At 48.2% G+C, this 26030-nt stretch overlaps 1 protein-coding gene across 1 annotated transcript in view; it reads left to right on the forward strand.

The window, feature by feature from the left end:
• The window catches only part of Itga9 (integrin subunit alpha 9), a 299897-nt gene that overhangs the window by 48541 nt on the left and 225326 nt on the right, over positions 1–26030 (forward strand). The window contains 8 exon segments of the mRNA XM_038323365.1: positions 2737–2866; positions 5554–5639; positions 8670–8738; positions 13599–13736; positions 17148–17253; positions 18392–18486; positions 24752–24842; positions 25530–25575. Of these exon segments, the coding sequence (XP_038179293.1) occupies positions 2737–2866; positions 5554–5639; positions 8670–8738; positions 13599–13736; positions 17148–17253; positions 18392–18486; positions 24752–24842; positions 25530–25575 (761 nt within the window).

The following is a 26030-nucleotide window of genomic DNA, read 5'->3' on the forward strand; positions in this document are numbered from 1 at the left end:
CATCCGCCAAGCTCCCAGCAGAGACCAGGAAGGGCCGGCACACTATGAAGATGTCAGGTGACATTCCTAGGCTCAGATTTAATAGAAGATGCTGTACTACCCAGTGGCAGGCACACAAAAACAGACAGCTCCTTCCAGGCACATCCAGACAGGCACATCTAGATGACTGTGCAACCAAGGGACATCCTGGGGAAAGGCCCATGCTGTTTATTGAGGGAGCAGATTTAGTCAACTGTGTATTTTATTTGTGTGTATTTGTGTGTGACATTGGCATTAGCTGTTCCTTGCATGACAAAGAGCTTAGGTTGATCATATTTTTCTGACATTTGTGAATAGCACCAAAAAGGACCCAGACACCACTCACAGGGACTAGAAAAGGCCAAAAAAGCAGGCTTCTAGGAAGGCAGTGTCTCCCTTAAATATGGCCAGGAGGGGCATAGATTTGGCTGAGTCTGCCTGTGTGGACTGAGATGAGGGAGAGTTGTAATGGCTAAGAGAAGAGGGGAAGAAAATAGGAGCTTTGTCTTTATGCTTTAAATTTTATTGTTATTAATGTGTGTGTATATGTACATATATACATGTATGTATGTATGCACGTGTGTGCGTGCATTCATAGATGCCAAAGGTCAGCTTCATGTGCTGTTCCTCAGGGGAACATTCGCCTTATTTCTTTGAGTTGTTTCTCAGTGAACCTGGAGTTTGCTGATTAGCCTGGCTGACCAGTGAACGCCAGCAAGCTGCCTGTCTCCTCCTCCCCACACTAACATTCTAGGTGCACGCCACCATGCCTGGATTTTTCTGTGGGTGTTGGGATTGAACTCAGGTCCTCGTGCCTGCGGAACAAGCACGTTACAAACCAGCTGGATCTCTGACCAGATCTAAGGTTTTTAAGGAAGAGATGACTGTGTTTGTATACTTTGTGACACTTGGGAGGGAGCAGGCGATAGTAACTGCATAGTCTTTCTTCAGGATGAATCCACATCACAAGCAAACAGCGGGTCCCTCACGGGGTGTTCGGGGGGGTGGGGGCTGCAGAGCCTTTGCCGCCTCCTGCTGTGGCTCAGAACCATGGCTTAGAACAACGAGGACCCTGTTACCCTGTGTACATGACCGGTCCTGGGGCCGGTCATGCCCTCCAGTGCCAATTGTGTGTGGGCATCGACTGCAAATCCCTTTTCAAGCTCGAGGCCAGGGAAAGAGGCTCTCTCCTCTAATGAACTCATGGTTTGTCCTTCAGACAAACTCTGAGAACTAGCACGGTTCTCACACCAGTGTGAGGAGAGCGAGTGGATGGGAGGGTGAGTGTGCATTGCACCAGTGTAAAGAGAGCAAGTGGGTGGGAGAGTGAGTGTGCATTGCACCAGTATGAGGAGAGTGGTGGATAGGACAGTGAGTGTGCATTGCACTGGCGTGAGGACAGTGAGTGTGCATTGCACTGGCGTGAGGACAGTGAGTGTGCATTGCACTGGCGTGAGGACAGTGAGTGTGCATTGCACTGGCGTGAGGACAGTGAGTGTGCATTGCACTGGCGTGAGGACAGTGAGTGTGCATTGCACTGGCGTGAAGACAGTGAGTGTGCATTGCTTCACCCTCCTGGCTACTGTGGGAAGGGATCTGCCATAGAGGAAGGAAGGATGGGATGGAGGGAAGAAGGCTTCCTGCCCAGCCCTACCGCCCGAGGGAGGAAGGGACCAAAGAGCCCCAGCCGCCTGGTCTGTGTGTGTGTATTCATATGGATTTGTCATTCAAAACATTTATAATCTCAGTTAAACTTCAAGGGTACCACAAGACTGTCTCAGTGCCTAAAGTTTTTGTTTTACCTAATATAGTTATTTTCTTTTTAAAGACTTACTTGAATGTTTGCCTGTGTATGCGCACCATGTGTGTGCATGTTGTATGTTTTTTAATTAACTTACAAAAGATTTAAATTTATTTTTTCCCTGTTGTTTATTTCTCCACCTATACCTCCCCCACTTTGGGCTCTCCCTCCCCTAGGGACCCTCTTTCCATCTTTAAAATTGTATTTATTTATCATTTTGTATGTATGTAGACACATGCGTGCACGTACGTGAGTGTGTGTGTGCACTCGCGCACAAGCGTGTGCAGGTGTGCCTGCCATCGTACATGCGTGGTGGTCAGGAGTCAGTTCTCTCCTTCCATCCTGGGTTTTGGGACTGGAACTTGGTTGGTCTGGCTTTTGCAGAACCCCCTTTACCAACAGAACCAGTTAACTGGCCGATGCTTTTATTGAGACAACTTCTCATGCAGCCCTGGTACCTTTGAACTCACTGTGTAGTCAAGGTCGACCCTGAATTCCTGAGCCTCCAGCCTCCACTTCCCAACTGCTGGAATTGCAGGAGTTTACCACGACACCAGGCTTGATGTTGCTGTGTCCTCTTGAGCACTGGATCTTGGAGTCACGTGATTTAGGAACATGATTGTTCACCATTCATGTTTTATCTTAGCATGAAGCTGGTGTGTGGGGGAGGGGTCCATGCAGCCTCATTGGTGCCCAACACAGGGACTTGGTCTGTCACTCATTCTGTCCCCTTGCTTAGGAAGCTCTTCTTTAGGCCTGAAAATCCTAGCTACGTGATAGACTCCAGATTGCCCAGGACCTGGTACTGTGTGTGTTGCCGTAGAATTGTAAACTCAGTTCTCAAATCTTTTACCATGACTGTGGTTGTCAATGTATCTCCTAACCCTCGCTGTCTCCTTTTGGATTCTTTCCCCTAGGAGCTGGTGATCATGGGTGCCCCAGGCTCATTTTATTGGGCTGGGACAGTCAAGGTGCTGAATCTCACGGACAACACGTACTATAAACTGAATGATGACCTGATTATGAGCAGGCGGTACACCTACCTGGGTGAGTCGCTGGGGGGTCTGTAGGTGACAAGGCGGGCTCAGTGGTCATCATTGCCACAAGTCCGTGGATTATTGCTTTATTAACAGGAAGAAGCAGTAGTGGGCTTTTATACCCATCACTCTTAATTAATTACACTTTAATTAGAGTTTCTTAACATCTAGTTGCATACCTGGGTGATAGAGGAAACCCAAACCAAACTGGATGGTTTCATTACAACCCGATGGAGGAGCTTCCAGGGGAACCACCATTCCTTGCCTTGCTTTCTCCGCCAGCCACATTCAGATGACCCGATACAAAATGAATGAGCTTGAACCTGGCTTTCCCTAGAGATAATTTTGAATGGTGTGTCTACTTCCCGATCACAGGTACAAACAGGAAGAATCAGAGCTTTCATGATAGCGAGCGACACAATGCTGAGATCACCTCAGAGGCGCTGGGAACTCCTCTTGTTTTTCAATTGTCTAGAGAGAAGATAGGCATAATTTAATTTAGCGGCCACCAGGCAAAAATGATCCTGTACTGGGCACTGCAGCGTGTATTCATAGTTCTTACTACTCTGAGGCCACAGACGCAGGAGGAAGTTTAGGAAATCAAGGACATTTAATATTAAGTCATTCTAGACTTCATAGCAAGGTGCTGCTTCAGAAGAAGGGAGGGGCGTAGGAGGAAGGAAGCAAAGAAGGAAGGAAGGAGGGGAGGAAGGAAGGAAGGGGGAAGGAGAGAGGAGGAGGCAGAGAAGGTTCTGGTAGGAGGCCATGCTCATTTAAGAACATAGATAACCTGGGCACGGTGGCTCATCCTGTCATCCTAGCCCTCTAGAGGTAGAGGCAGGAGGTCAGTTTGAGGCAACCTAGCAAGACCCCGTCTCATAAAACAAAAAGCAACAAACAAGCAAAACATGCACAGAGATGGGCTGCCTTTGCTTGTGTGACAGTACCAATTCTGAACAAAAGTTCAGTCCGGGCCTTAAAGCGGACTAAAAATTAAACTAAGTTTAGAACGGTTCATATGACAAGACAATGTCTTCCATGCCTGCTGTATATAAATCAAGCCAAGGGAAACTCTTGACCTCCTTTTTGAATAGAGATTTCTGGAAATACCTTGCTGGAAGGGTATAAAGAGTTGGAGGGTGTGGCTTGCCATTGGCCATTTTGCACAAACCCAGTAACACTTCACATGCTTTGGGGTGTTTCTGCATCCAGCTCCTTAACCCACCACTTACTAGGCATTTGCTCAGGGCCAGACTCCGTGTGTGATTTCTTTCAGTTTCTGAAACAGCCTTATAAGGCAGCGGTTATCACCGCCGTCTACGGTTAATAGGTGAGGAAGTGCGAAGACATTATGTAACTCGCCAAGGTCGCATGGCTTATAGGCAGCGAGTCAGTTGTAAACCACGGTCTCTGATGCAGGGTCTGAATGCTGAAGCCCCCAACCCCAGGCCATGTGCTGCAGAGAAAGCCCCTGCCTCTGGTATCGAACCTCCCGCTAAGATGTGAGCTCCGTGAGATGGGGCTGCCTCACATTCCCCGGGTGTTGTATATTTAGTGACTATAAGGGACCCAACGCTGAGACAGGGAAGGCACAGAGAGTCACAGCTCCTCAGTGGCTCCAGGTTTGAACAAAGGTCCTGAGAACTTTAGGACCTGTGGTTTCTCTCTGTGTTCAAACCAGAGGCCTTTATCTGCGGCAGGGATTAGCATGGAGTAGTGAGGGTGGATATCTCTCATGGCAGTCTTGGGTAATGTGAGCCTTCAGGCCGAGAGACGTCAACCACGTGGAAAACGAGATAGCCTTGCTAAAGCAATTGCAGCCGAAGTGTGTCACGAGTCAACATTATAATTGCGGCGTTAGGGTTTGAAGGTCATGGGAAAGCTTGAATAATAGACAGCAACATACACATTTCTACTTGCCAGAGGAGTGATTTCAGCCTGCCAGCCAGGCCCGAGGAAGGCAGGAGACATTTAAATCCAGCGCAGATGACCTTTTCCCTTTGTTTCTGGGTTCCTCTCAAACCCAGATTCGTTGACTGCCCATCTGCCCGCCCAGCCGTGCATCCATCCACCATCAGTATCTGTTACCTCTCTTAAAAAGGATACAGCAGAGCTGCTAACCGCAGGATACTCCAGACTCATGCAGGTTGGCTTTGAATCTTGCTTGGTAATCTTGAGCATGGTTGGCTAACCATGTCTTGTCTATACGCAAAAAGAAAAATAAAGGATATTGAAATACTTTGCAGTATGAGGAATTGAACCAAGCACGCACTGGCATTGAGCTGAGCCCCTGGTCCTGTGTCCGTTTCCTTGACCTGGATGGGGTTGTGCTGCTAAAGATGTGTAAGCTCACTCATGGAGTTGTATACTTTTGTGTATGCACTGTGTCATTAGAATCGTATTTCCCGAAGTCAGAAACACACAGGGTGCTTAGCACCCTCCTTGTTCCCTAGGAACAATCAGGAGCTACTGCCCTCACAGTGTCCCTGTGAACATTCATTTTTATGAGATACACTATTTAATATGAAGAAATTGACAGCTGCCATCTGTCCTCCAGAAGGGCTGATGTCCCAACACTAACTAGAGCATCCTGTCTGGATAGAATACCTACCCAGGAAATGTTTCCTTCAGCTGCATTTTTTTCTTATCTCACTTCCTCCCTCAAGCATGTCCTCACTTTCTATCCACCCTGTTCAGGCTACGCAGTGACCGCTGGCCACTTCTCTCATCCGTCCATCACTGACGTGGTAGGAGGTGCCCCGCAGGACGAAGGCATTGGAAAGGTGAGGAGAAAAGCCTGAGGCATGATGTAATACCAGGCAGAGGAGGGGGCATGCTGCCCTGTAGAGGCTTTTCCATTTTGCTTTGTCCTGAACACTCTCCCAGCAGGCTCATGAGTAAGTAGAGGACTGATGGGGAGTCCCCCCCATGGACTGATGGAGAGTTATCCTCATGGACTGATGGGGAGTCCTCCCCATGAACTGATGGGGAATCTTCCCCATGGATTGATGGGGAGTTCTCCTCATGGACTGATGGGGAGTCCTCCTCATGGACTGATGAGGAGTCCTCCTCATGGACTGATGAGCATCTTCCCCATGGACTGATGGGCATTCTCTCCATGGACTGATTGACGTCTTCCCCATGGATGGATGGGCTTCTTCCCCATGGAATGATGGGGAGTCCTCCCCATGGACTGATGGGCATCCTCCCCATGGACTGTCTCCTTCTGGTCACATTTGGAGGGTTCACACCTTGAAAGCTTAGCATGTTTGCAATTGATTTTGGGTGTGATTTTAAAGACTACTGTCCTTGACATCATGGTACCCTCCAGAGGAAGAGCATCCAATGCTGTCCTAACTCAAGTGCCTCCGCCTTCCCACGTGACTCTGACCTGATGGAATCAGATCTCATCTGTGAGGTCTTGAGAACTTTATAATGCCTGATTTTCACTTGTTTTCCCCATGTTTCAGAACAAAACAAAAGCAAGCAGAAAAACCCACTGTGTTCTCAAGACCAGTGTAACCAGGGCTAGCCAGGGAACGTGTTGATATGGCTTTCTCTAGTGTAGCTGCCAAAAAGGTAGGGGACACCCTATAGTCCAGGGCCCTCTGAGACTCTCTGGAAATCATGGCCTCTAAGGGGAACTGTGGCTGTGGGCAGTGTCATGCTCAGGAGATCCACGTTTATTATGCTGGTTGTACTTATTCTTCTTCATTGCTGCGACTCAATGCCTGTCAAGAAGCTATTTGGAGAAATGAGAGTTTTTTATGGCTTAGCGTCCGAGGACATAGACTCCATCACAATACGGAAAGCATGGCGTCATAAAGGAAGCATCTGTACCCCAGAAGCAGAAAATTAACCTCAAGACCAGCTCCCACTGAACCTTCCACAAGGCCCCTCCCCCTAACCCTCCCAAAGAGAGACTCCAGCTGAGAGCCAAGAACCAGTGCTGGGCAAAGCTGAACAGTGGTGTAAATTCTGGGCTCATCGTCCCAAGGGTTGACCAGTGTTCGTGTCTGACCATATCTCCTGTGGTTCAGAGAAGTGGAACCCTGAGTTCTGGACCCCACATCCTTCAGCCAAGAAGTCAGCGAGCTCAGAAGCTGTCAGCTGACAAGGCTTGGCTGGGACACACTCATGACGTCACCTCTCTGGGTCATCTCAGGCAGCAGGCACTGTTTCAGGAGTCTGAGGCTGTGCAGAGAGGTCCTTTGGAAACGAAACCAAATACTTCAGGGCTCGGAGGCAGAGGCTGCTGGAGACTGCACAGTTGAACTCTGATAACTCAGTCCAGAACTGGCTCTTTCTGAGTCACGTGAATTCCTCTACACAGTGGAAGGAAAAAAACCCGGTGGTGATGGCGTCGTCTGGGGAGGAAGCAGGGCCACCAGACTTCTCCATTGTGACCTTTAGGGTTTGGGTGCTTTCAGCTCCTGGTGTGTTAGCACCAGGCCTTCATACCAGCATGGCTGCTCCTTAGCCTAGGAAAGGACCCTCTACCCTGGTTCTCATGAGCTCACATTTGTATGATATGTGACCAGAGGGACTGGAGAGATGGCTCAGTGGTTAAGAATGCTTGCTGCCCTTGTATAGGACCTGAGTTTAGTTCTCATCACCTGCACCATGCAGCTCACATTCACCTCAGCTCCAGGAGATCTGATGCCCTCTTCTGGACTCTCCACACCACACACATGTGGCATACATTCACACACACATACATATACATATATACACATACACACATGTTCACACACATATACACTTTCACTTATACACACATATGTACACACATACACATGCACACACATACATATACACACATATACACACAGGAAGGTGGAGAGGGAGCACAGAAATAAATTTAGAAGATATAATAATGAGGGGCTGGAGAGATGGTTCAGTAGTTAAGAGCACTTGTTGCTCTTGCAGAGGACCAGAGTTAGGTTCCCAGCACCCACATGGTGGCTCACAATTATCTGCATCTCCAGTTCTAGGGAGTCAAATGCCTTCTTCTGACCTCTATGGACACCAGACATGCAATATGGTGCACATACACACATACATACATACATGTTGGCAAAGCACTCATATACATAAAATAAAATCAATAAATCTCCTTTAAAAAAAACAAACCAGACATCAATGGCTTCATAGTGCTAGGGTCTCTGAAAAAAAATTCCACCATAAAGGGATTTAATGTTTCATTGCTCATTTCCCCAAACTAAGCCCGTGTTTATCCATGCAAACTCCAGAATTCTAACTGCTATGTGGAAAGAATCGTGTTGGAGAGGTTCTCCCCAGTGCTTGCCTTCCTCGCTTTGTCTTAGCTTGTGGCATCATTAAAGCTCTAACTCCCAGGACTGAAGGAGTTAAAGAGAAAGCCTACCTATCTATCCCCTCCCCCAGAGTTGAATAACTCAGTTCTAACTGAGGAGTTCTTTGGGCCTATGGTACACACGATGTGGTTCAGAAGTTGTGGAGATCCTTTCCACCCCAGGATTGGCACTTGCCGACAGCTCTGCCGGCGCCTTCCTTACCGTTAACCTGTGTACACACACCTGCGAGGGACAGGTTAACCTTTGTACACACACCTGCGAGGGACAGGTTAACCTGTGTACACACACCTGCGAGGGACAGGTTAACCTGTGTACACACACCTGTGAGGGACAGGTTAACCTGTGTACACACACCTGCGAGGGACAGGTTAACCTGTGTACACACACCTGCGAGGGACAGCAGGCAGACAGCGTTAAGTATCTGCCATCAGCGCTTTCATCCTGACCAGGTTCGGTTTTTCTGTTTTCGTCCCGCAGGTTTATATATTTAGAGCTGACCGGAGATCAGGGACCTTAATAAAGATTTTCCAGGCATCAGGGAAAAAGGTGAGTTCTTGATGTGGCTCCCGTGGGAGTCCGTTCCCTTCGAGGATGTGTATAACCTGACTGCTCATGCGCACCTGAGCATACATGTAACAGATGAGTTTGTACACGGCTAAGTTGTGGGTTTGTTTTTGAAGGTGCCACGGTCTGGGTGCTGGCATCCAAATGATGCGTGCTGTCTCTCTGCCTCTCCCCTCCTTCACTTCTGTCTTCCTGTGACTCTCTCAGGCACACACACAATCAAAGCCAGAAAGATCAGGTACCTATAATTTTCCCTGTCCCATCTGCCTAATGCTGCCCCCTCTGTTCATGTCCTTGACCCCACCCCTGACTGTCATTGCCAGGAGGATTGGTATCTCCCAGAAATCTCACCTAGCTCATGTACAGAGGTGTTCAATCCACAACCTATATAGGCTGTGTATAGCCAGGGATGCAGCCCAACAAAATTATAAAGTTCTTTAAAACATTATGAGGGGTGTGTGTGTGTGTGTGTGTGTGTGTGTGTGTAATTAATCAATTGTTTGTTTGGCAACTCTATCACACTGTCCTGACTTTTCGGGTAATGGTTTTATATCTCAGTGATCTTAGAAGGTTGAGAAGCAAATAGCCACAAAGCCATTCCTGAAGGCTGTCCTGGAAAAGGGTTCTGTGATGTCCTCGCAGGCCGTCTCCCTCCCTGTTCCCTGAAAGTTTCCACTGTAACCCATGAGATTCGGCAGTAGAATGGTTCCGGTGATTCATTCACATCCTTTTCCTGGGCTTCCCTCTCCTGCCTGTGTTTTTTTTGTGGCTTAGATCAGCAGGAAGGTGTGACTGAGCTAGGTGGCTCCGTGGGATACGTGGGGGCGTGGCTCAGTGGGACACGTGGGGGCTAAGAGGATTGCGGGTTCACGGAGGCTATCGGAGGCCTTAGTGGGCTCTGGCACAAAGCTTAGGATGTGTGGAATATGGGAGGGAGCTGCCAGGAGGCTTCGCCCGCAGTTTCCCTGGGGAAACAATGGTTGTTCCTTCCTGGCCTGCTTTTCCTGGTTCCCGCTTCACCCCGGCTCTGCATTCTTCTTGCTCCACACCAGCCTGGAAATCTTCCATGTTGTTCCACCAGTGAGCCGTAGCCGTGCTCAGAATTCCAAAAGTCCCACTTATACATAGTTGTTATTTCTTTCCCTATGGTTGCAGTTTTAACAACCCTAATGTGCACACTCAGTGTATAATGATCATAACCTTTGCATGAAAAAAATGTACCCACAAACTTGGCTTTGCCTTTAGCCCTCGCAAGTGTGCTGGCATGTGTTATTTTAACATTTCCCAAACCCCGAACGTTAGCATCAGATAGTAACGGTGAAAAATTTGCAAAACAAATTTTCTAAGCAACTCTAAAATTAGAAAAGAAATAGTTCCGTACTCTTTGTGGTGTATAAGACAGAGAGAGCCCCCAGACTCATATGATAAGTGGATGGTCGTGGTTGTCGGTAATGTGCCCACACGTGAAAGAAAGCATGAGCATTCTATCAGAGGGCCTGCAGAACTGGACCCTGCCCCCACTGTTTCCCCGAGCGTCCTAGCATCGATCCGCCTGTAGCATCTCTTCTCTGCCAAAGTCTCGGTTTGCAGAGGGGCTTCCTTGACCAGTTGTGTTGAAGTGAGTCAGGGGTGGACGATGATTTGAGACTCGTCGCTGTGAGGGAAAATTATGCAACCTTTGAGAACCCTGTCTGTGCTGCCTGAGGATTCAGTGTTCAGAGTTCTAGGACATGTCTGTTTGAATGGCCTCATTGTGATATGGTGAGTCGTGTTTTTCCATGCAGAGACTGCACTGCCAAGGTTCTGTACCCCAACTCCATAGCCATCTTCCTAATTATCCCCCTCCTTTCTCTGATCCTCCCACCCTCCCTTCCTCCTGTGTGTGTGTGGTCGTGTGGATATACACGTTTGTGCATGCTAGTGTACATGCTTATGTATGTGTGCATATGGAGGCCGATGTCTGGTGGCTACCTCAGTCACTCTCTCACCCTTATTTCTGAGCGAGTCCCTTAGTTGGCTGGCTGGACTGTGAGCTTCAGGGATCCACCCGACTCTGCTTCCGCAGCACCGGGATTATAGATGCTCACACTCAGTTCCTCACGCTTGCACAGCTGGTACTTTACTGCCCGAGGCATCTCCAGGTCCTGGTACCCCATCAGTTCTTTAGGGTTCTCTGCAGAACTGTTGTCCTGCTCTGGAGTCACCCCTAAATCGTCTGCACCTCCATACCCTGTGACGTTCCCTGTCATCTCTCAGCATCTCCAGCCATATCTCCAGCCACGGCTGTGCTCACCATCATCCATCCGACCTTGACGCAGGCCTTTCCCTTCTGTAGACATCTCCACATTGCTAGAAGATACTGACTTCTTCATTATCTTATAGGGAGAGGGCATGACCCATGGGCTTCCCAAGGATGCCACTAGCTTTGACCTTTCGTACAGGGCTCCATAGACAACAGAAGGTTCCAGCTCAGAAAGCCACCCACTTACTTCCGCTTCTCTTTGGCTCCACTTCAGTACAAACTGTCTGGTGTCTGCTCTCTGTTGAGCACCTTACGACAGTCGGCATAAGGTCATCACCACGTTTGTGGTTCACACGTGAATGCAGACACTCTCTGAGCTGCCAAAGATTGCCAGTTAAGGAGCGCTGGGTCCAAAGCGTGTCCTTGACATGTGGACGTGTCTTTGACTTACCTCAGCGGATGAAATGTCCGCATTTAAAAAAAACTGAAGGATTTTTGATTGAACACCCACGAAGACACCAAGCTAGATAGCCTGCTAGGTAAGCCAATCGCCCCCTGGGTCTCAGCCCAAGAGAACAGCTCTTGGCTTGACTCATCTGGCCTGGCCTGGGTTCTGAAGCAACATTCTAAGTCCAGGGCAAGTGTCAACTGCAGGAAGTAGGTTGGCGCTCAGTCTGCCTATCTCAAACTCCATGAGGTCAGCTGCCAACATGTCTCACAAGAAAGACAAAGTTCCAGGCTTTTCCATTTAAAAGCATTTATTAGAACAATAGCACCTTCTCTTTTTTTGTTACAAGTTTCAAACCTGCAGCTCCTAAATGCAGGTCTAGCCTGCACACTTAGGACTAACATAGTATTTGCTTATTTACTTAATTATCACAGAACTGGATATTAGCCTAGGATCTCTCAATCTGATAGGCAAAGCTCTCTTACTGCTGAGCTGTATCCTTAGCTCTTTTGTAACTTTTACGTAAGAATTTATTTTATAATTTTAAACTGCATGTACATGTGTGTGGATATGTGCATGTGAGTGTGGTATCCATGTGAGTCAATGATGGCACATGCTCCTGGAGCTGGAGGCGATGATGTCACATGCCCCTGGAGCTGGAGGCAGTGATGTCACATGTTCCTGGAACCAGAGGCAGTGATGTCACATGTCCCTGCAGCCAGAGGCGGTGATGTCACACGCCCCTGGAGATGAAGGCGGTGATGTCACATGCCCCTGGAGATGAAGGCGGTGATGTCACATACCCCTGGAGATGGAGGCTATGATGTCACATGTCCCTGGAGATGGAGGCGGTGATGTCACATGCCCCTGAAGTTGGAGGCAGTTGTGACCTGCTCAGCATGGGTGCAGGTAGCAGTGTATGTTCTTAACCATCTCTCAGGCCTTTACTTTTACTTCAGAGGGAGGGTCTTGCTAAGTTTGCCAGGTTAGCTTTGAACTTAGGGTACTCATACCTCAGCTTTCAGAATAGCTGGAATTACAGCCCTGGGCCATCAATCCCATAGTAATTGGTCTTAAAAAAAATGAGCATATTGTCAGCCTTTGGAATAGGTACTGAAATTCAAGATGTAGGTGTTGTCTTGGAAAAGCTGGTGATCTGGGAGCCAGCTCTCCTGGTGATGTTAGCCACAGCTGGGTGGGGCTGTTACTGCAGCTGGGCCCCTGGGCTCTGGGTTGCTGCAATCTCCACCTCTCACTTGGCTCAGACACTGCCAGCTCAGATGCCGTCTACAAGGGCTCTTGAGCTGCTGGTTTTTATTTTATTCTACTCATCCAGGCAAAAGCCCGGATCTTTGGTTTTTGTGTCAGAGGCATTGGATATAAAATAACAGATACTGGGGCGAGGAGAGGGCTTAGTCCCAGAGTCGTCTTGTACAAGTATGAGGACCTGGTGTGATCCTTGGGTCCTCAGAATGTGTGTGAAAAAGCCAAGAGTGGTGGCTTGCTCTTGTAACCTCAGCATCGGGGAGGTGGAAACGTGCGTATGTACCTGCACATCTGTGTCCTTGCACTCACATGAACAGGCACACACATGAACATGCACACTGCAACACACACAAGCACGCACACACATCACATACACACAGAATAGTAAAGGACCAGGTTACTATTTACACTCTGATTCAAGAAGATCCAGTATAAACTGGCTCCATTTCCCCATCTATCAAACATGAGAGAACATGAGTTACATGTTCCTCTGTCATGTCAGCTCTTGCCTACTTCTTACTCTGTGTAACACTGGAGAGGGTATGTGCCCCGTGTCTTCTTTTCCTACCTGCTTGTGTTCTGAGACTTCATATTCCTGCTTGCTATGCCTTGTCAAATGTCTGGTATATGGAGTACATATATAAGCATAATGTCTCATTCTCAGGGGACTGTCTCTTTACCTGCCCCTGATAGGGCTCTAGGAAAGGGGCCTGTAAACTGGAGAGCTTTGGTCTCTTATTGACTAGAAAATCCACAGTCGTGGGGTTTGTCTCCCTTTGCTTAGCTGACACAGCTTCTGAGGGGTTGGAGACATGGGCTGATGGAGCAAGGGCCACCATGTTTAAGAACAGCCTCTGAACTTGTCGTGATTGAACTCGGTTTGCAGATGGGCTCTTACTTCGGCTCCTCCTTGTGTGCAGTTGACCTCAACATGGACGGCCTCTCTGACCTGCTCGTGGGAGCCCCCATGTTTTCTGAGGTCAGAGATGAAGGGCAGGTTACTGTCTACCTCAGCAAAGGAAATGTGAGTACAATATGGGGCAATGAGGAGATTGGAATCGGGGAAGGACATCTGTCTAGCCATAGTGGCTAGCACCCACTGGATCCCTCGGGGAGGGACATCTGTCTAGCCATATTGTGGCTAGCACCCACTGGATCACACTGGAAGAAAATTGCATCTTGGGCCATGTTACCCAGAGGAGATGAAGGCCTGAGTTATGCAAGGAAAGGCTTTATGGTTCATTAACGGATAATTTTTATACAGTGTTGGACCTGGAGAGAAGCTTAGTGGCTACTGGGTGCCATGTGTGGTTTTTCCTGCTTTCTCTGAGTCATAAAAGCCTGCTATACACATGGTTGTAAGGGTCTCCATTTTTCAGATGAAATAAGCCAAGGCTCAGTAAGGTTAACTCAGTTGCCTCAAATCTCACAGCTCAAAAGAAGAGAGACTGGGATTTGCCCTCAGCAAGCTGGCTTCATCTCTAGGCTCCGTCACCCTTCTGAGAGTTTCTATGCATCTTTCTGGAGAGGCAGGGATAGGATGTCTGTGAGGAATCTGAGGAAGGAGTAGGAATTCAGTGAAAATGTGAACTGAACTGGGCCAGAGCTCCCAACGGGAAGATGCCTGTGGGTTGAGCAGTGAGGAAGCAGGACCCTTCCCTAGGTCAGCATGGAGTCCGTGCTGGTCAACTGCTGATAAACTGGCCAAGGGCTATCAGCACAGTGTCCCTGGTTCTGCAGAATCCGTTAAGCAGAGAGACAAAAGTCTTCCTCCTCTACAGCTAGTGGAGGCTGGGTAGCTGGGACCTTGGGAAAGAAGGCAGCGCAGTAACGGGTAGAGGCAGGAGACCCAAGACAAAGCAGACTCCAAGTGTTCGACCACACTTGCCATACTCAGTCTAACACACCTCACTACTATACAGCTGCTCTGCGTGCCAGGGTATTCTTGCTCCCACTGAACCACAGCCCACTTGGTTAGTGATTGTATCGCACTGTGGAGGAGTGGAGATAAACCCTGTGAAATCTTATATGTGAAGGATGAGAAAGTAGCTTGAAATTGATCACTTCTTCCTTTACAAAATGGGAAGTGCCTTGTGGTCTAAACAAGATGACCAGACAGTACATGAATGGATATACCCAGAAGGACTTGGGGTTGTCCCCAGCACACTACCAGGAAGAATTACGGAACTGGTCATCTGTGACCAAGAGTGTTTGGATTTAACTAACCACAGATTGAATATGTTGTATACTACTGACTGTGTTTAGACTTTTCCCTTGCCATCGTTCCCTGAATGACATAATGTAAAACATTATTTGCATATAATTTGCATTGTATTAGACATTGTAAATAATCTAGCTGTGCTTTAAGGATGGGATAAGCATCCATAGGTCCTATGCAAATACTGTATTATTTATATAAGGAATTTGTACATTTGAAATTTTAATATGCTAGGGGTCTAGACACCAATACTCCCAGACACCAAGGGACAATCTTTTGTGTTTTGGGGTGGGGTCTCACCAATGAAATAAATCAAATCATCAGATCTTTATGTATTTCTTCAAGCTGCAATAGAAATTTAGTCACAACAAAAGACAGACCCTGGCGTGGCGGACTGTGGTATGTGTGTAGGTCCCTAATGCCTCTCACCAGGGAAGATGTAAAGATTCTTAAGCCTGCAGACGCCAGGTGTTTTAATGTTCTGGTATTTGTATGTTGTTGTAAGGAAGCCACTAGTTAGGTCCCGGTTGCTTAATCCTGAAATAATCACACAGAAACTGTATTAATTAAATCACTGCTTGACCCATTAGCTCTAACTTCTTATTGGCTAACTCTTACATATTAGTTTAACCCATTTCTTTTAATCTGTGTATCGCCATTGGCTGTGGCTTACTGGCAAGGTTCCGGCAGGGCTACATGGCTTCTTTCTTATTCCACCTCCTTTCTCCCAGCATTCGATTTAGTCTTCTCTGCCTAGCTCTGTTCTACCCTATCAGGCCAAGCCAATTTCTTTATTCATTATCCAATAAAAGCAACACACAGACAGAAGAACCTCCCACACCAGTATGCCAGTCATTCAGGGAGACCATGGGCATCTTGGAGGGCTTCTCCTGCCATATACACCATTGCCCCCTCTCCTGTTTGCCTAAGAATCTCAAAGCTGAGCCACATGTGTGGCACCCCTGACCGCAGGTACCACTGAGTATAGAACCAGGACCCTCTGACAAGATTGCCAATGCATGTTCTGTGCAAAACAACCTCAGTGACTTATACCAAAAGACACGAGAGAAGGAAGAAATGGAAAATGTGCACCTTTTGGTTACCAGAATCTATTCACCTCTCTAACAAAAACCAAAGAGTCAGAAATCTGAGGAAGGAAATAGATGTATTGAAGGCCAGCCCCAAGGAAATACAGGGCACTTTTTAATCTCACATTGGCATCCTGGGTGGGAGACTCAAGAGGGCAGAGACACAGGTTGTACAGCAAGGCGCTGGGCAGGGCTGGGCAGGACGCCACTGTGCTGGGAGGGCCTTCCTCCCTGAGCCTGTCTCCTTTCCTCCTGAACTGAGCCTGGGACCTTGGTCCTGGATCATCATATACATTTTCTTTATAGACAAACACAGTCAGTTTATCTGTTCTGAGGATAAGAGGCCTCTAGAGATCCTCTCCTTATGATTTAGAAAACCAGAGGAAAGGGTCAGGTGAGGAAAGTCAGGTGAGGAGCTAGGGCAGGGGAAAAGGTTGACCATTTCTTTCTCTGTTGCACCTTAAAACAGTGTTGGACTAGGTGGTGGCTCACACCTTTAATCCTAGTATTCAAAAAGTGAGGCAGGAGGATCTCTGTGAGTTTGAGGCCAGCCTGGTCTACACCGAGAATAGCCAGAGATACACAGTGAGACTCAGAGAAAACAGAAACACATTGTAAGGGAAGAGTAAGGCTATAAGAAGAACAGAGAGGGCTGGTTGGGGGTGGCACACACCTTTAATCCCAGCACTCGGGAGGCAGAGGCAGGCGGATCTCTGTGAGTTTGAGGCCAGCCTGGTCTACAAGAGCTAGTTCTAGGACAGGCTCCAAAGCCACAGAGAAACCCTGTCTTGTAAAACCGGGGTGGGGAGGGTGAGTAGAGAGGAAGGACACTGTGGGAACACAGAGAGGGAAGGCTTACCTGTCTGAATTTGGCCAGGTCACGTTCGGCCATTGGTCTCCCTGCCATGATCTTTTTCCTAAAGCCTATCTCAGGCTATTTGCAGACTCCCACTGTGTATGTGAAAGGCTTTGCTTTGCTGTGAGGAAAGAGATTTGGGTTCCCGTGATTCTGCCCAGCTGTTTCCTGTCCATGGTTGTACCCTGAGAGGGTGGTGTTCTGAGCTCCGAGTTTTCATTGTGCTTTCTTTGCCCCCTCCTTTTTTCCCTCCACCTCCATCCTGTTTCCCAGGGAGCCCTTGAGGAACAGCTGTCCCTGACTGGAGATGGTGCCTACAACGCACACTTTGGGGAGAGCATTGCCAACCTGGGTGATCTTGATGACGATGGGTTCCCAGGTGAGTAGGCCTCTCTGGGGCACAGGGTCCCGCCAGGTGCGGTAGCTTACTGTGCTCTAACTTTGTCCCTTGGTCGTGACTGAATCTTGAACTCCCCACCCCACCCCTGAAGGCACAGCAGCTCCCATGGGGAGAGTGAGCAAGTCTTAGAGATGGACTAGGCACCAGACAGTCACTTCTGCATGATCCTTCTCATCAGCTCTGCACTCTGTTCTGTGTGCTTGCGGTGGCCTCTGGGGCTGGTCCACTGGGGACTGCTTCTTATCGCAAAATGTTTGCCTCTGCATCTGGGATGCTCTGTTATGTTGTTGGGGAAGTGAATAAGGAGAGAATTCAATATTTTCTTTCCTGATTGCATCAGCCTGGTTGAGTATGTATTTGTCAGAAGAATGAGTGGTATATGTACCTGACACCCATTTCTTCTTGGACAATGGTACCCTCCACAGCCTCTTGGCTTCTCTCTCTGGTCGTTTTAATCCCTCTTTCCCTGACTGTATGTAGAATATACAGACATTAGGAACCACTTCTGCAGGGCTGGCATGTGGCTCTTGCTTAGACCAGATAGCCTTCAATATTTCACACCATTGGCCACAGATGGCTTCATTCACTGAGAGGATTGTCATCCTGAGGTCATGGGAATACGTACCCCTGACCCCTGACCCTTGATTTCACATTAGCAGACACATGGCTAATTAGAAGACAAGGGAGAAAAAGGAGGAAGATTCAGGCTTTGTTCCAGGAGCTGCCATTTGTGGAAATAATGTTGGTGTGCGTGCGGCATGAATGTTACTTTACCCGCTTCCTTCACCTAAAATAAAGTTGGCCTTTTCCCTTGCACACTAATGCACCCTGACAGGCAGGTCAGCACGGGTTGTCTTCATTTGTGTTGCTGGTATGGCTTACCTCAGTGTCCTTGCCTCTGAGGAGGAGGAGGGACACTTTCCCGGGAGTAAACTCCTCTCAGCTTTTGTAACTTTCCACCTTTCAATGGTAGGAGAACATTTGCCTGATTAAATGCTAGAGCCGCGAACAGTGGAGAAGTTGTGAAACCGGGGTGTTCAGACAGGATGAGTGGAATGAAGGAAGCTGCACTGATATTACCCCACGTGAGTTGTCTAATTAGCTGTCTCCCCCTCAGATGTGGCCATTGGTGCACCTAAGGAGGATGACTTTGCTGGTGCGGTCTATATCTATCACGGTGATGCCAATGGAATCGTCCCGCAGTACTCAATGGTAAGTGGTGGTAGGGGCCGTGTGTGTGTGTGTGTGTGTGTGTGTGTGTGTGTGCGCGCGTGTGTGCACATATGCGTGTGTGTCTGTGTGCATGTGTGTGTATGCGTGTGTGTCTCTGTGTGTGCATGTGTGTGTATGCATGTCTGTGTGCATGTGTGTGTGCATGTGTGTGTGTCTGTGTGTGTGTTTTGATGGAGGCTCCACTGTGCACCATTCTAAGAGAATGTAGATTGGTACTGTTTATTAAATCCAGAAAAAAATTGTTATAGACTTCCAATTTTGTTTTTAGAGACAGGCTTTCTCTGTAGCTTTGGAGCCTGTCCTGGAACACAGGCTGGCCTCAAACTCGCAGAGATCCACCTGCCTCTTCCTCCCGAATGCTGGGATTAAAGGCGTGTGCCACCACTGCCCAGCTATAGACTTCCAAATTTACTCACATTCAAGGATACATCCTGCATACATTAAAAATGATTCTGAATTCTTCTTTTCAGATATTTTGTTATTTTTCAACTGCATGTGCATGTGAGGGGAGGCACATGAGTGCAATGCCTTCTGAGGTCAGAAGAAGGTGTTGGACTCTCTGGAAGTGAAGTTACAGATGGCTGTAAGGGGACGCGGGTGCTGGGAACCGAACTTTCGTCCTCTCCAACTGCTAACTGCTCCACCACTATGGAAGTTTCAGGGATCAAACTCAGGGTGGTCAGGCTTTGTGGCAAGCATCTTTGCTTGCTGAGCCTCTTACTGACCCCACAGCTACTTATTTAAACAGAGAGATGCAACTTCCTCTTTATTTTGACATCTCTGTCAAAACACCAGCGGAATTTAATTTCTTTTTTTAACATTTCTGTTTTTGGACGGTGTTGTGGGTAGCCTAGGCCAGTCTCCAACTTACTTGGTAGTTGAGGATGTCCTTCAACTCCCGATCTCCTGCCTTCACCTCCAAAGTGCTGGGATCACCAGTGTGTGCCACAATACTCCATTTTACATGGTGTTAGGGACTGAACCTATGGTTTTGTTTATGCTAGGTAGGCATGCATCCTACCCATGGAGCCATATCCCCAGGCCTCTGAGGAATATGTTGTAAAATGTAATCTAGGGACACAGGGCCTCACAGAGGACAGCCTGAAAGTCGTCACGGGCCACTGTCAGGCTTGGCATCAAAGCTCTGGTTTTGCATCCCAGACTTGGGAACATGGAAGTGGTGAGTTCTCTGTTTTTGCCTCGTTAGCATAGTGCTCACTCAGTCTTGCTGATGTATCAAGCCCAACCCATGGGAAAAAAGGAAGTCAGGTTCTCCGCAGCAGCACGGTCAGGATGTGAGTGGATGTGGGTAGCATGGTTTGTGTCTTTCTCCCACCGGGTCAGTGACAGAAGAAAACACGCACCCAGAACGCTGCAGGCAGTCAGAGCATTTGCCTGGCATGCACCGCATGAGGTCCTGGCTTCCATGAGTCATGCATGGTATCACGTGTCTATAACCCCAGAACTCAGCTGTGTAAGGTCATCCTTGGCTACATAGGTAGTTTGAGGTCAGCCTGGGTTACAGACCCCATCACTAGTAAACCAAAAACCCAAACCAAAACAAAACGAAACAAAAACCTTTTTAGTCAGTAAATGTTTGTAACTGGACACTGGTGTGTTGAGCACTTCCTGTTCATACTTGTACATGTAAGTTTGTATTTATGGCTGAGCTATCTGTCCAGTCCAAGGTTTGTATTTTAAGAGGCATATGTAAAATTTTTTATGTGTGTGTACATGTGTGAATGTATGTGTGTGTGTACACACGTGTGTGAGTGTGTAGTATATGTGTGTGGTGTATGTGCACATGTGTGGTACAGAGGCTAGAGCAGGTTGTCAGGTGTCCCTACTCTGTCACTCTGCTTCATCCTTGAGACAGGGACCCTCACTGAAACTGGAGCTGGGCTGGTGCCTGGTGGGAGGAGGTTACAATCTTCCTGTGGTATTTACCCACTGAGCCATCTCCTCAGCCCCAGAGACACAACCTAGAACAGGTCCTGCAAGAAATGTGCATTAGAAGTTGAGGATTTGCTACCTATGGGGCCATGGGCTCCCTCCTTCCCTCCGTCCCTCCCTCCGTCCCTCCCTCCGTCCCTCCCTCCCTCCCTTCCTCTCTCCCTCTGTGTCTCACTCCCCCACCCTTGCTCCATCAGTGCTTGATCCTGGCTGAGGGAAAGATGCTTAGGGAGAGGTTGGAGAGGAGGAGGAGTGGTTCCCAGGGAGCCGGTTACTCCTCTGCTCCGAGCCCGCATGACAGCCTGTGAGATGGAGCCACTTATTGGCGCTGACTTTCTGATGGGCCCCACACAGGGTATTGAATTTGCCCTGAGCAGCCACCTTCCTCAACTGCGTTTTGGAAAAAGGCCCACCCAAGGAAGTTCCACTGGAAACCTCACAGCTATGGAGACTTGTGCTGCCCTGAAGCACACAGACCTCAAGGGGCATCCATCCGCAGACAGTTTCGCATCATTAGATAGGAGCAACCATGGCAACAGCAGACTTTAGGTGATTCGGCCAACTCCTTCAGAAGCCGGAAACGCGGAGTAGGGCCTGCATGGTTTGGGTCAGGGATGCTGTGTCATCTGAGGAGCCCATCCTCAGGCAGGGGGTGAGGGTCATTCTCCACACATCCTCCTGGAAGTTTGTGCCTGCAGCTCGGAAGCTAATCACACAGGGAGGCCACCTGTGGGAGCCCCTGCCTCCCAGTTGGCTCTCTGGTGTTTTGTTTGGTTGCTGGGCGGAATCCTTTCAGAAAGCCGCCGTGCACATTTGTGGTTAGTATGGGGCATCCAGTCGGAAGCCGCGATTGGCAGCTGGAAGAGGCGCCTTTGTCAGCATGCACGCTGGCTGGCTTCCTTAGCCTTTGCAAGGAGAAGTGGTTTGGGGTTCTTTAAATAAGAGGGTGGGGAGAGAAACAGAAAGAGAGAAACTGCTCTGGTCATACTCTTCCAAGCTTGCTAATAAGTACATGATAAGGCCAATGATTTAAAAGGGAAAAATAATCCATTAATGACAGGTTCTTCTGGGTTTGGATCCTGGACAGAGCCAGCATTGTGTGCAAGAACTGGAGGAAGAAATCAGAGACGAATCTAGGCAACGGGATCGCTTTTCTTTGGCCCCAACTCATATTATTTCTGCTGGAGAAATTGTGAGATCAGAGCCTGAACTCCTCCCATGTTACTCTCTAACTCATGCTGACGCCTCCTTCTACCATGAAAAGTGTTGATTTTAAGATTCTCAGATGCCTTTCTCAGTCAAGAGCCCCCCTGGGCATGTCGTGGCGGCCCCTGTGATCTTTCCCTTGCCCTAACAGACGCTGCGTATAAACCTGGTCAAGCAGAGGTTTCCCACAGTTCCTGGTTTCCATTTGGGGTTATTAGCACCGTGCAGACTTATCTTCCTGGCTTTATAGCATAATGGCCTGCAGATGTCAGTGGATAACTTAAGTCTGCATCGCCACCCCCCAAATAGACCACCCCTCACTTTCCCCCCAGTTCCAGCCATAGCATACCCAAGAAATGAAAACCCACGCAAGCTGCTTCTAATGTTCTTGGCTTGCAGAGCCGAGATGGGTCGTTTTAAAGTGTGCCTTTTACTCAGACACACAAGTTTGTTTAGACGGAGCCATGTGGGATGTGTGGCTGAGCTTGTTGTTAACAAACCTTGTTTCTACAGCAATGCCTCCAGGGCTCAGCTGCCCTTTGATGCTCACACGTTTCCCGTCGGATGCCTTAACAGAAGATGGCAAGCCGCCCTCTTAGATCATCTCTGAGACAGTTCCCCACAGTTACCAGCTGCCGAGGGCAGGGGACATCCTGTCTCTGTCAGTAGAGCCCATGGATACTCCCCTGGCTCCACCAGGGCTTCCCCACAGTATGACTTAGTAGAGACAAGCATGGAGAAAGAAAGGCAGCGTGAGCCCTGGGATGTCTGCAAGCTTGGTTCTGTTGTGGCTTCGCTACACCATGTAGAAATGAAGACAGTCTCTGGTTAGCCACGAAGAGACTGCATGTCCTGGTTATCGGGTATTGACTTGGTGTAAGCCTGGGGTCACCTGGGAAGAGGGAAGCTTAACTGAAGAATTGTCTCCATTAGATTGACTGGCAGGCATGTCCGTGTGACATTTTCTACGTCACTAATTATTGTAGGAGGGCTTAGCCCACTGTGGGCAGGGCTGTCCCTAGCAGGTGGGCCCGGTCTGTATGAGAAAAGATAGCTGAGCAAGCCAGAGAGAGCAAGACGGTCAGCAGCGAGCTTCCGTGGTCTGTGCTTCAAGCTCCTGCCTTGATTTCCGTCTAGCTGATGGGCTGTGACCTGCACACGGAAACAAACCCTTTCCTCCCCAGGTTGCTTTTGGTCAGTATTTTAATCACAGCAACAAAAATGCTAATTAGGACACTGGTGGGCGGGAGAAAGTAGGGTCTGACCAGATCTCAGAAAACGAGGCTTCCTGGCCCAGGACTTGGTCTTTGAAAGGAACTGTGCCGCACAAATGTGAATCGCTTTTGTGTGGCGAGGGCAGCCTGTGTGACAAGCGTTTTCATTTGTTGAAAGCGATGTGTTACTTTTGTTTTTAATTATGCGTGTTGTGTGTGTGTGTGTGGGTGTGTGTGTCCATGTGTGCGCATGTGCAGTGAACGACATGACCGAGGAGGCCAGAGGAGGGCGCTGGGTCAGCTGGAACTGGAGTCACGGGCAGTTGTGTCTGGATGTGGGGCGCTGGGAACTAACCTGGGAGCCTCTACAAGAGCGGGCACGCTAACCATTGGCCACCTCTCCAGCCCTGTCTTCCTTTAAGTATATGCACGTGGACGTGTGTGTGTATAAAGCTAGTGGACAACTTCAGGTGTCATCCTCAGCAACACTGTCCATGACCTTTGACTCAGGGTCTTGCCTAGGTCTGGAGTTCGCCAGTTAAGGTTGACTGACTAGCCAATGAGCTTCACGGACCCTCCCGTTTCTGGCTCCCCAGCTCTGGGATTCTAAACACATCCCACCATATCTGGCTTTTTATGTAGACGCTGGAGAGAGATCTCAGAGTCTTGTGCTTGTAAGTCAAATACTTTACCAGGTACCCTGATCCAGCAAGTGTTCTTGCACTAGGCTGCTGGATGTGAGGAGGCTAATGGCGTGTGAAAATGAGATGTGGGCTGACGGATGCCTTTCGGGAGGAACGGCTGATTCCCTCCCTGTAGTTGGTAGCGGGTTCACCATGCAGTTCTAGATTTACCAGATCAGACTGCTGAGTCATTTCTATGAAGATGAAGTTTAGGAATCTGTAGACCTCCCGGTGGGCTTGCTGGGCTACCCTTCCAGCTGGATGTGTCAGGGACCTGTCTGCCTTAGGCGAGCCAGGTGAAACAGTTAGGATCTAAATAAGTAATGAGATCGGAAGGAGGGATGCTTTCAGCGTTTCAACCAGTGTGCCTGGATCAAAGCAAAAGAAGTCAAGAGCAAGGGAGAATGGCTTAATCAGTGAAGTGCTTGTCCACAGGCATAGGAACCTGAGGTTGACCCTCAGGACATAGGTTAAAAACCAAACCCAGGTATGGTGGCATGCAATTATAATCCCAGTGCTTGGGAAGCAGCGAGAACAGCCCCTATGGGCTTGTTGGCCAGCCAGCCTAACTACTGGGTGAGCTTCATACCAGTGAGACCCTGCCTTAGAAAAACAAAACAAAAACTGTCAGTGGCACCCGAGGAATGACACAAGGTTGGCCCCTTATTTTTACACACGTGTGTGCATGTGCACACACACACATACAAAAGGGGAAAAAAAATCCAACCTTTATTTGTCTTGAATTTCAATGTGCCAGAACCATACAGCGAGTCAGTGAGAAGCTCAGTTGGTTAAGGCGTTTGCGGCCAAGCCTGAGGATCTACGGTTAATTCCTGGGCACCAGTTCCTCCAGGTTCTCCTCTTACCTCCATGTGTGCGCTGTGGCTGAAGCAACCAACCCCTGCACACAAACAAATAAACATAAAAAAGATTAAAACCATGTTTTAGTAGACATTTTACTGTCACCAAATTCAAGCAAATTTTTGAGTGATGACATCTGGCCGAGGCAAGCAATATTAAGGAAATGTGTGACCTTCAAGTACCCACTCTGGGCTCCCCGGTCAGAGTCTACCAACATTTTCTGTTCTCTCAACAACTTCAGGCCCAGTGCCCCGAGGAAGCTGGGTTCAAACAGTCCCAGGTCCTCACTGCCCTCCCATAACTCCAGTTTGCTATTTTCTGTTTCAGAAGCTGTCTGGGAAGAAGATAAACCCAGTCCTGCGGATGTTTGGCCAGTCCATATCAGGGGGCATTGATATGGATGGAAATGGCTATCCTGGTAAGCTGTTTTTCTCAAAGCAGGCCAGATAAATAGAGATAGGTGTGTGAGATAAGATTGGTTTTGGTTTGGTTAACAGTTGTTATTCCCACAGCACAACGGAACTTTCTCTGGTGGCTGACGTTTAAAGGCTTCAGCTCAGATAAGAAACTCCTTTCTACAAAGCCTTGCTAAGAAAACCCAAATTCTTGGCAAAAGATCTGTTTTCAAATCACTAAAAAAAAAATCCACCAAATACAGATTACAATAATTTATATATACCAATAAAATAATGTGTTTAAATAATGATATCTATAATCGTATATGCTAGTAACTACAGAAAAATACACACAAGCAAGATGTAATTAATTTTAATGAACTATAATCTAATATAGTCAACATTTTATCATTTTACTGCATAACTAATATAATTGTTATTAATGAGTTAATTTTTAAAAGTTGGGTCTTTAAAATCTACTACGTATTTTACACTCCCAGCTTCATTTCCAGGCCTCATTAGCCAGATGTGCTTGGCTGCCACTTAGGACAATGTGGCTGTAATTCTTCTAAAGTCATTACACAGCCAGACAGCAGCAGTAGGAAGGCTCCCTGACCACAAGGCTGGGCCTCTGTCACTGTGGCACTGGGCTAAAGGGCAGCTGGGGCTGGTTTCTACAAGTTTGTGAAGCTGTGACTTCTTATTTTCAGATGTCACCATAGGAGCCTTCCTGTCCGACAGCGTGGTCCTCCTCAGGTAAGATGCCTGGCTCTTGCTCCGGGGTTGTGTTCCCCATGAGTGATGAATGGAATTTTGTGAAGGAGGCATGGGGTGCGATCTCATCATCTGGCTCTTTCCTTTGGCCTAGTCCTAGGGATTGCGTGCATAGAATAAATTCTGTCTTTATTTTCTTGGTCATATTGTTCTTTACTGCAGAGTTCCAGAGTGTGGGCCCTAACTAGCTTATAGGGCGCTGAGCGCTTTCTGGGTGTCTTGACAGGACTTGGGGTAACCCAAGCCCTAATCCAAAGGCTGTTTGTCTTTGGTCATGATCATTGTGGTCTGTTGACGTGCTATACAAACATTTCTGTTTCCTATAGGCGCCAGGCATTCAAAGGCCTTTTTTATCTTTATAACCAGTATCTTCACTGCTGTTAGTCCTCAACCCCAGGGACCAGGAACTTCCTGTCCATTCACTGGTGGCAACAGAG

Source organism: Arvicola amphibius, chromosome 3 (genome assembly GCF_903992535.2).
Source record: "Arvicola amphibius chromosome 3, mArvAmp1.2, whole genome shotgun sequence".
Classification (NCBI taxonomy): Eukaryota; Metazoa; Chordata; class Mammalia; order Rodentia; family Cricetidae; genus Arvicola; species Arvicola amphibius.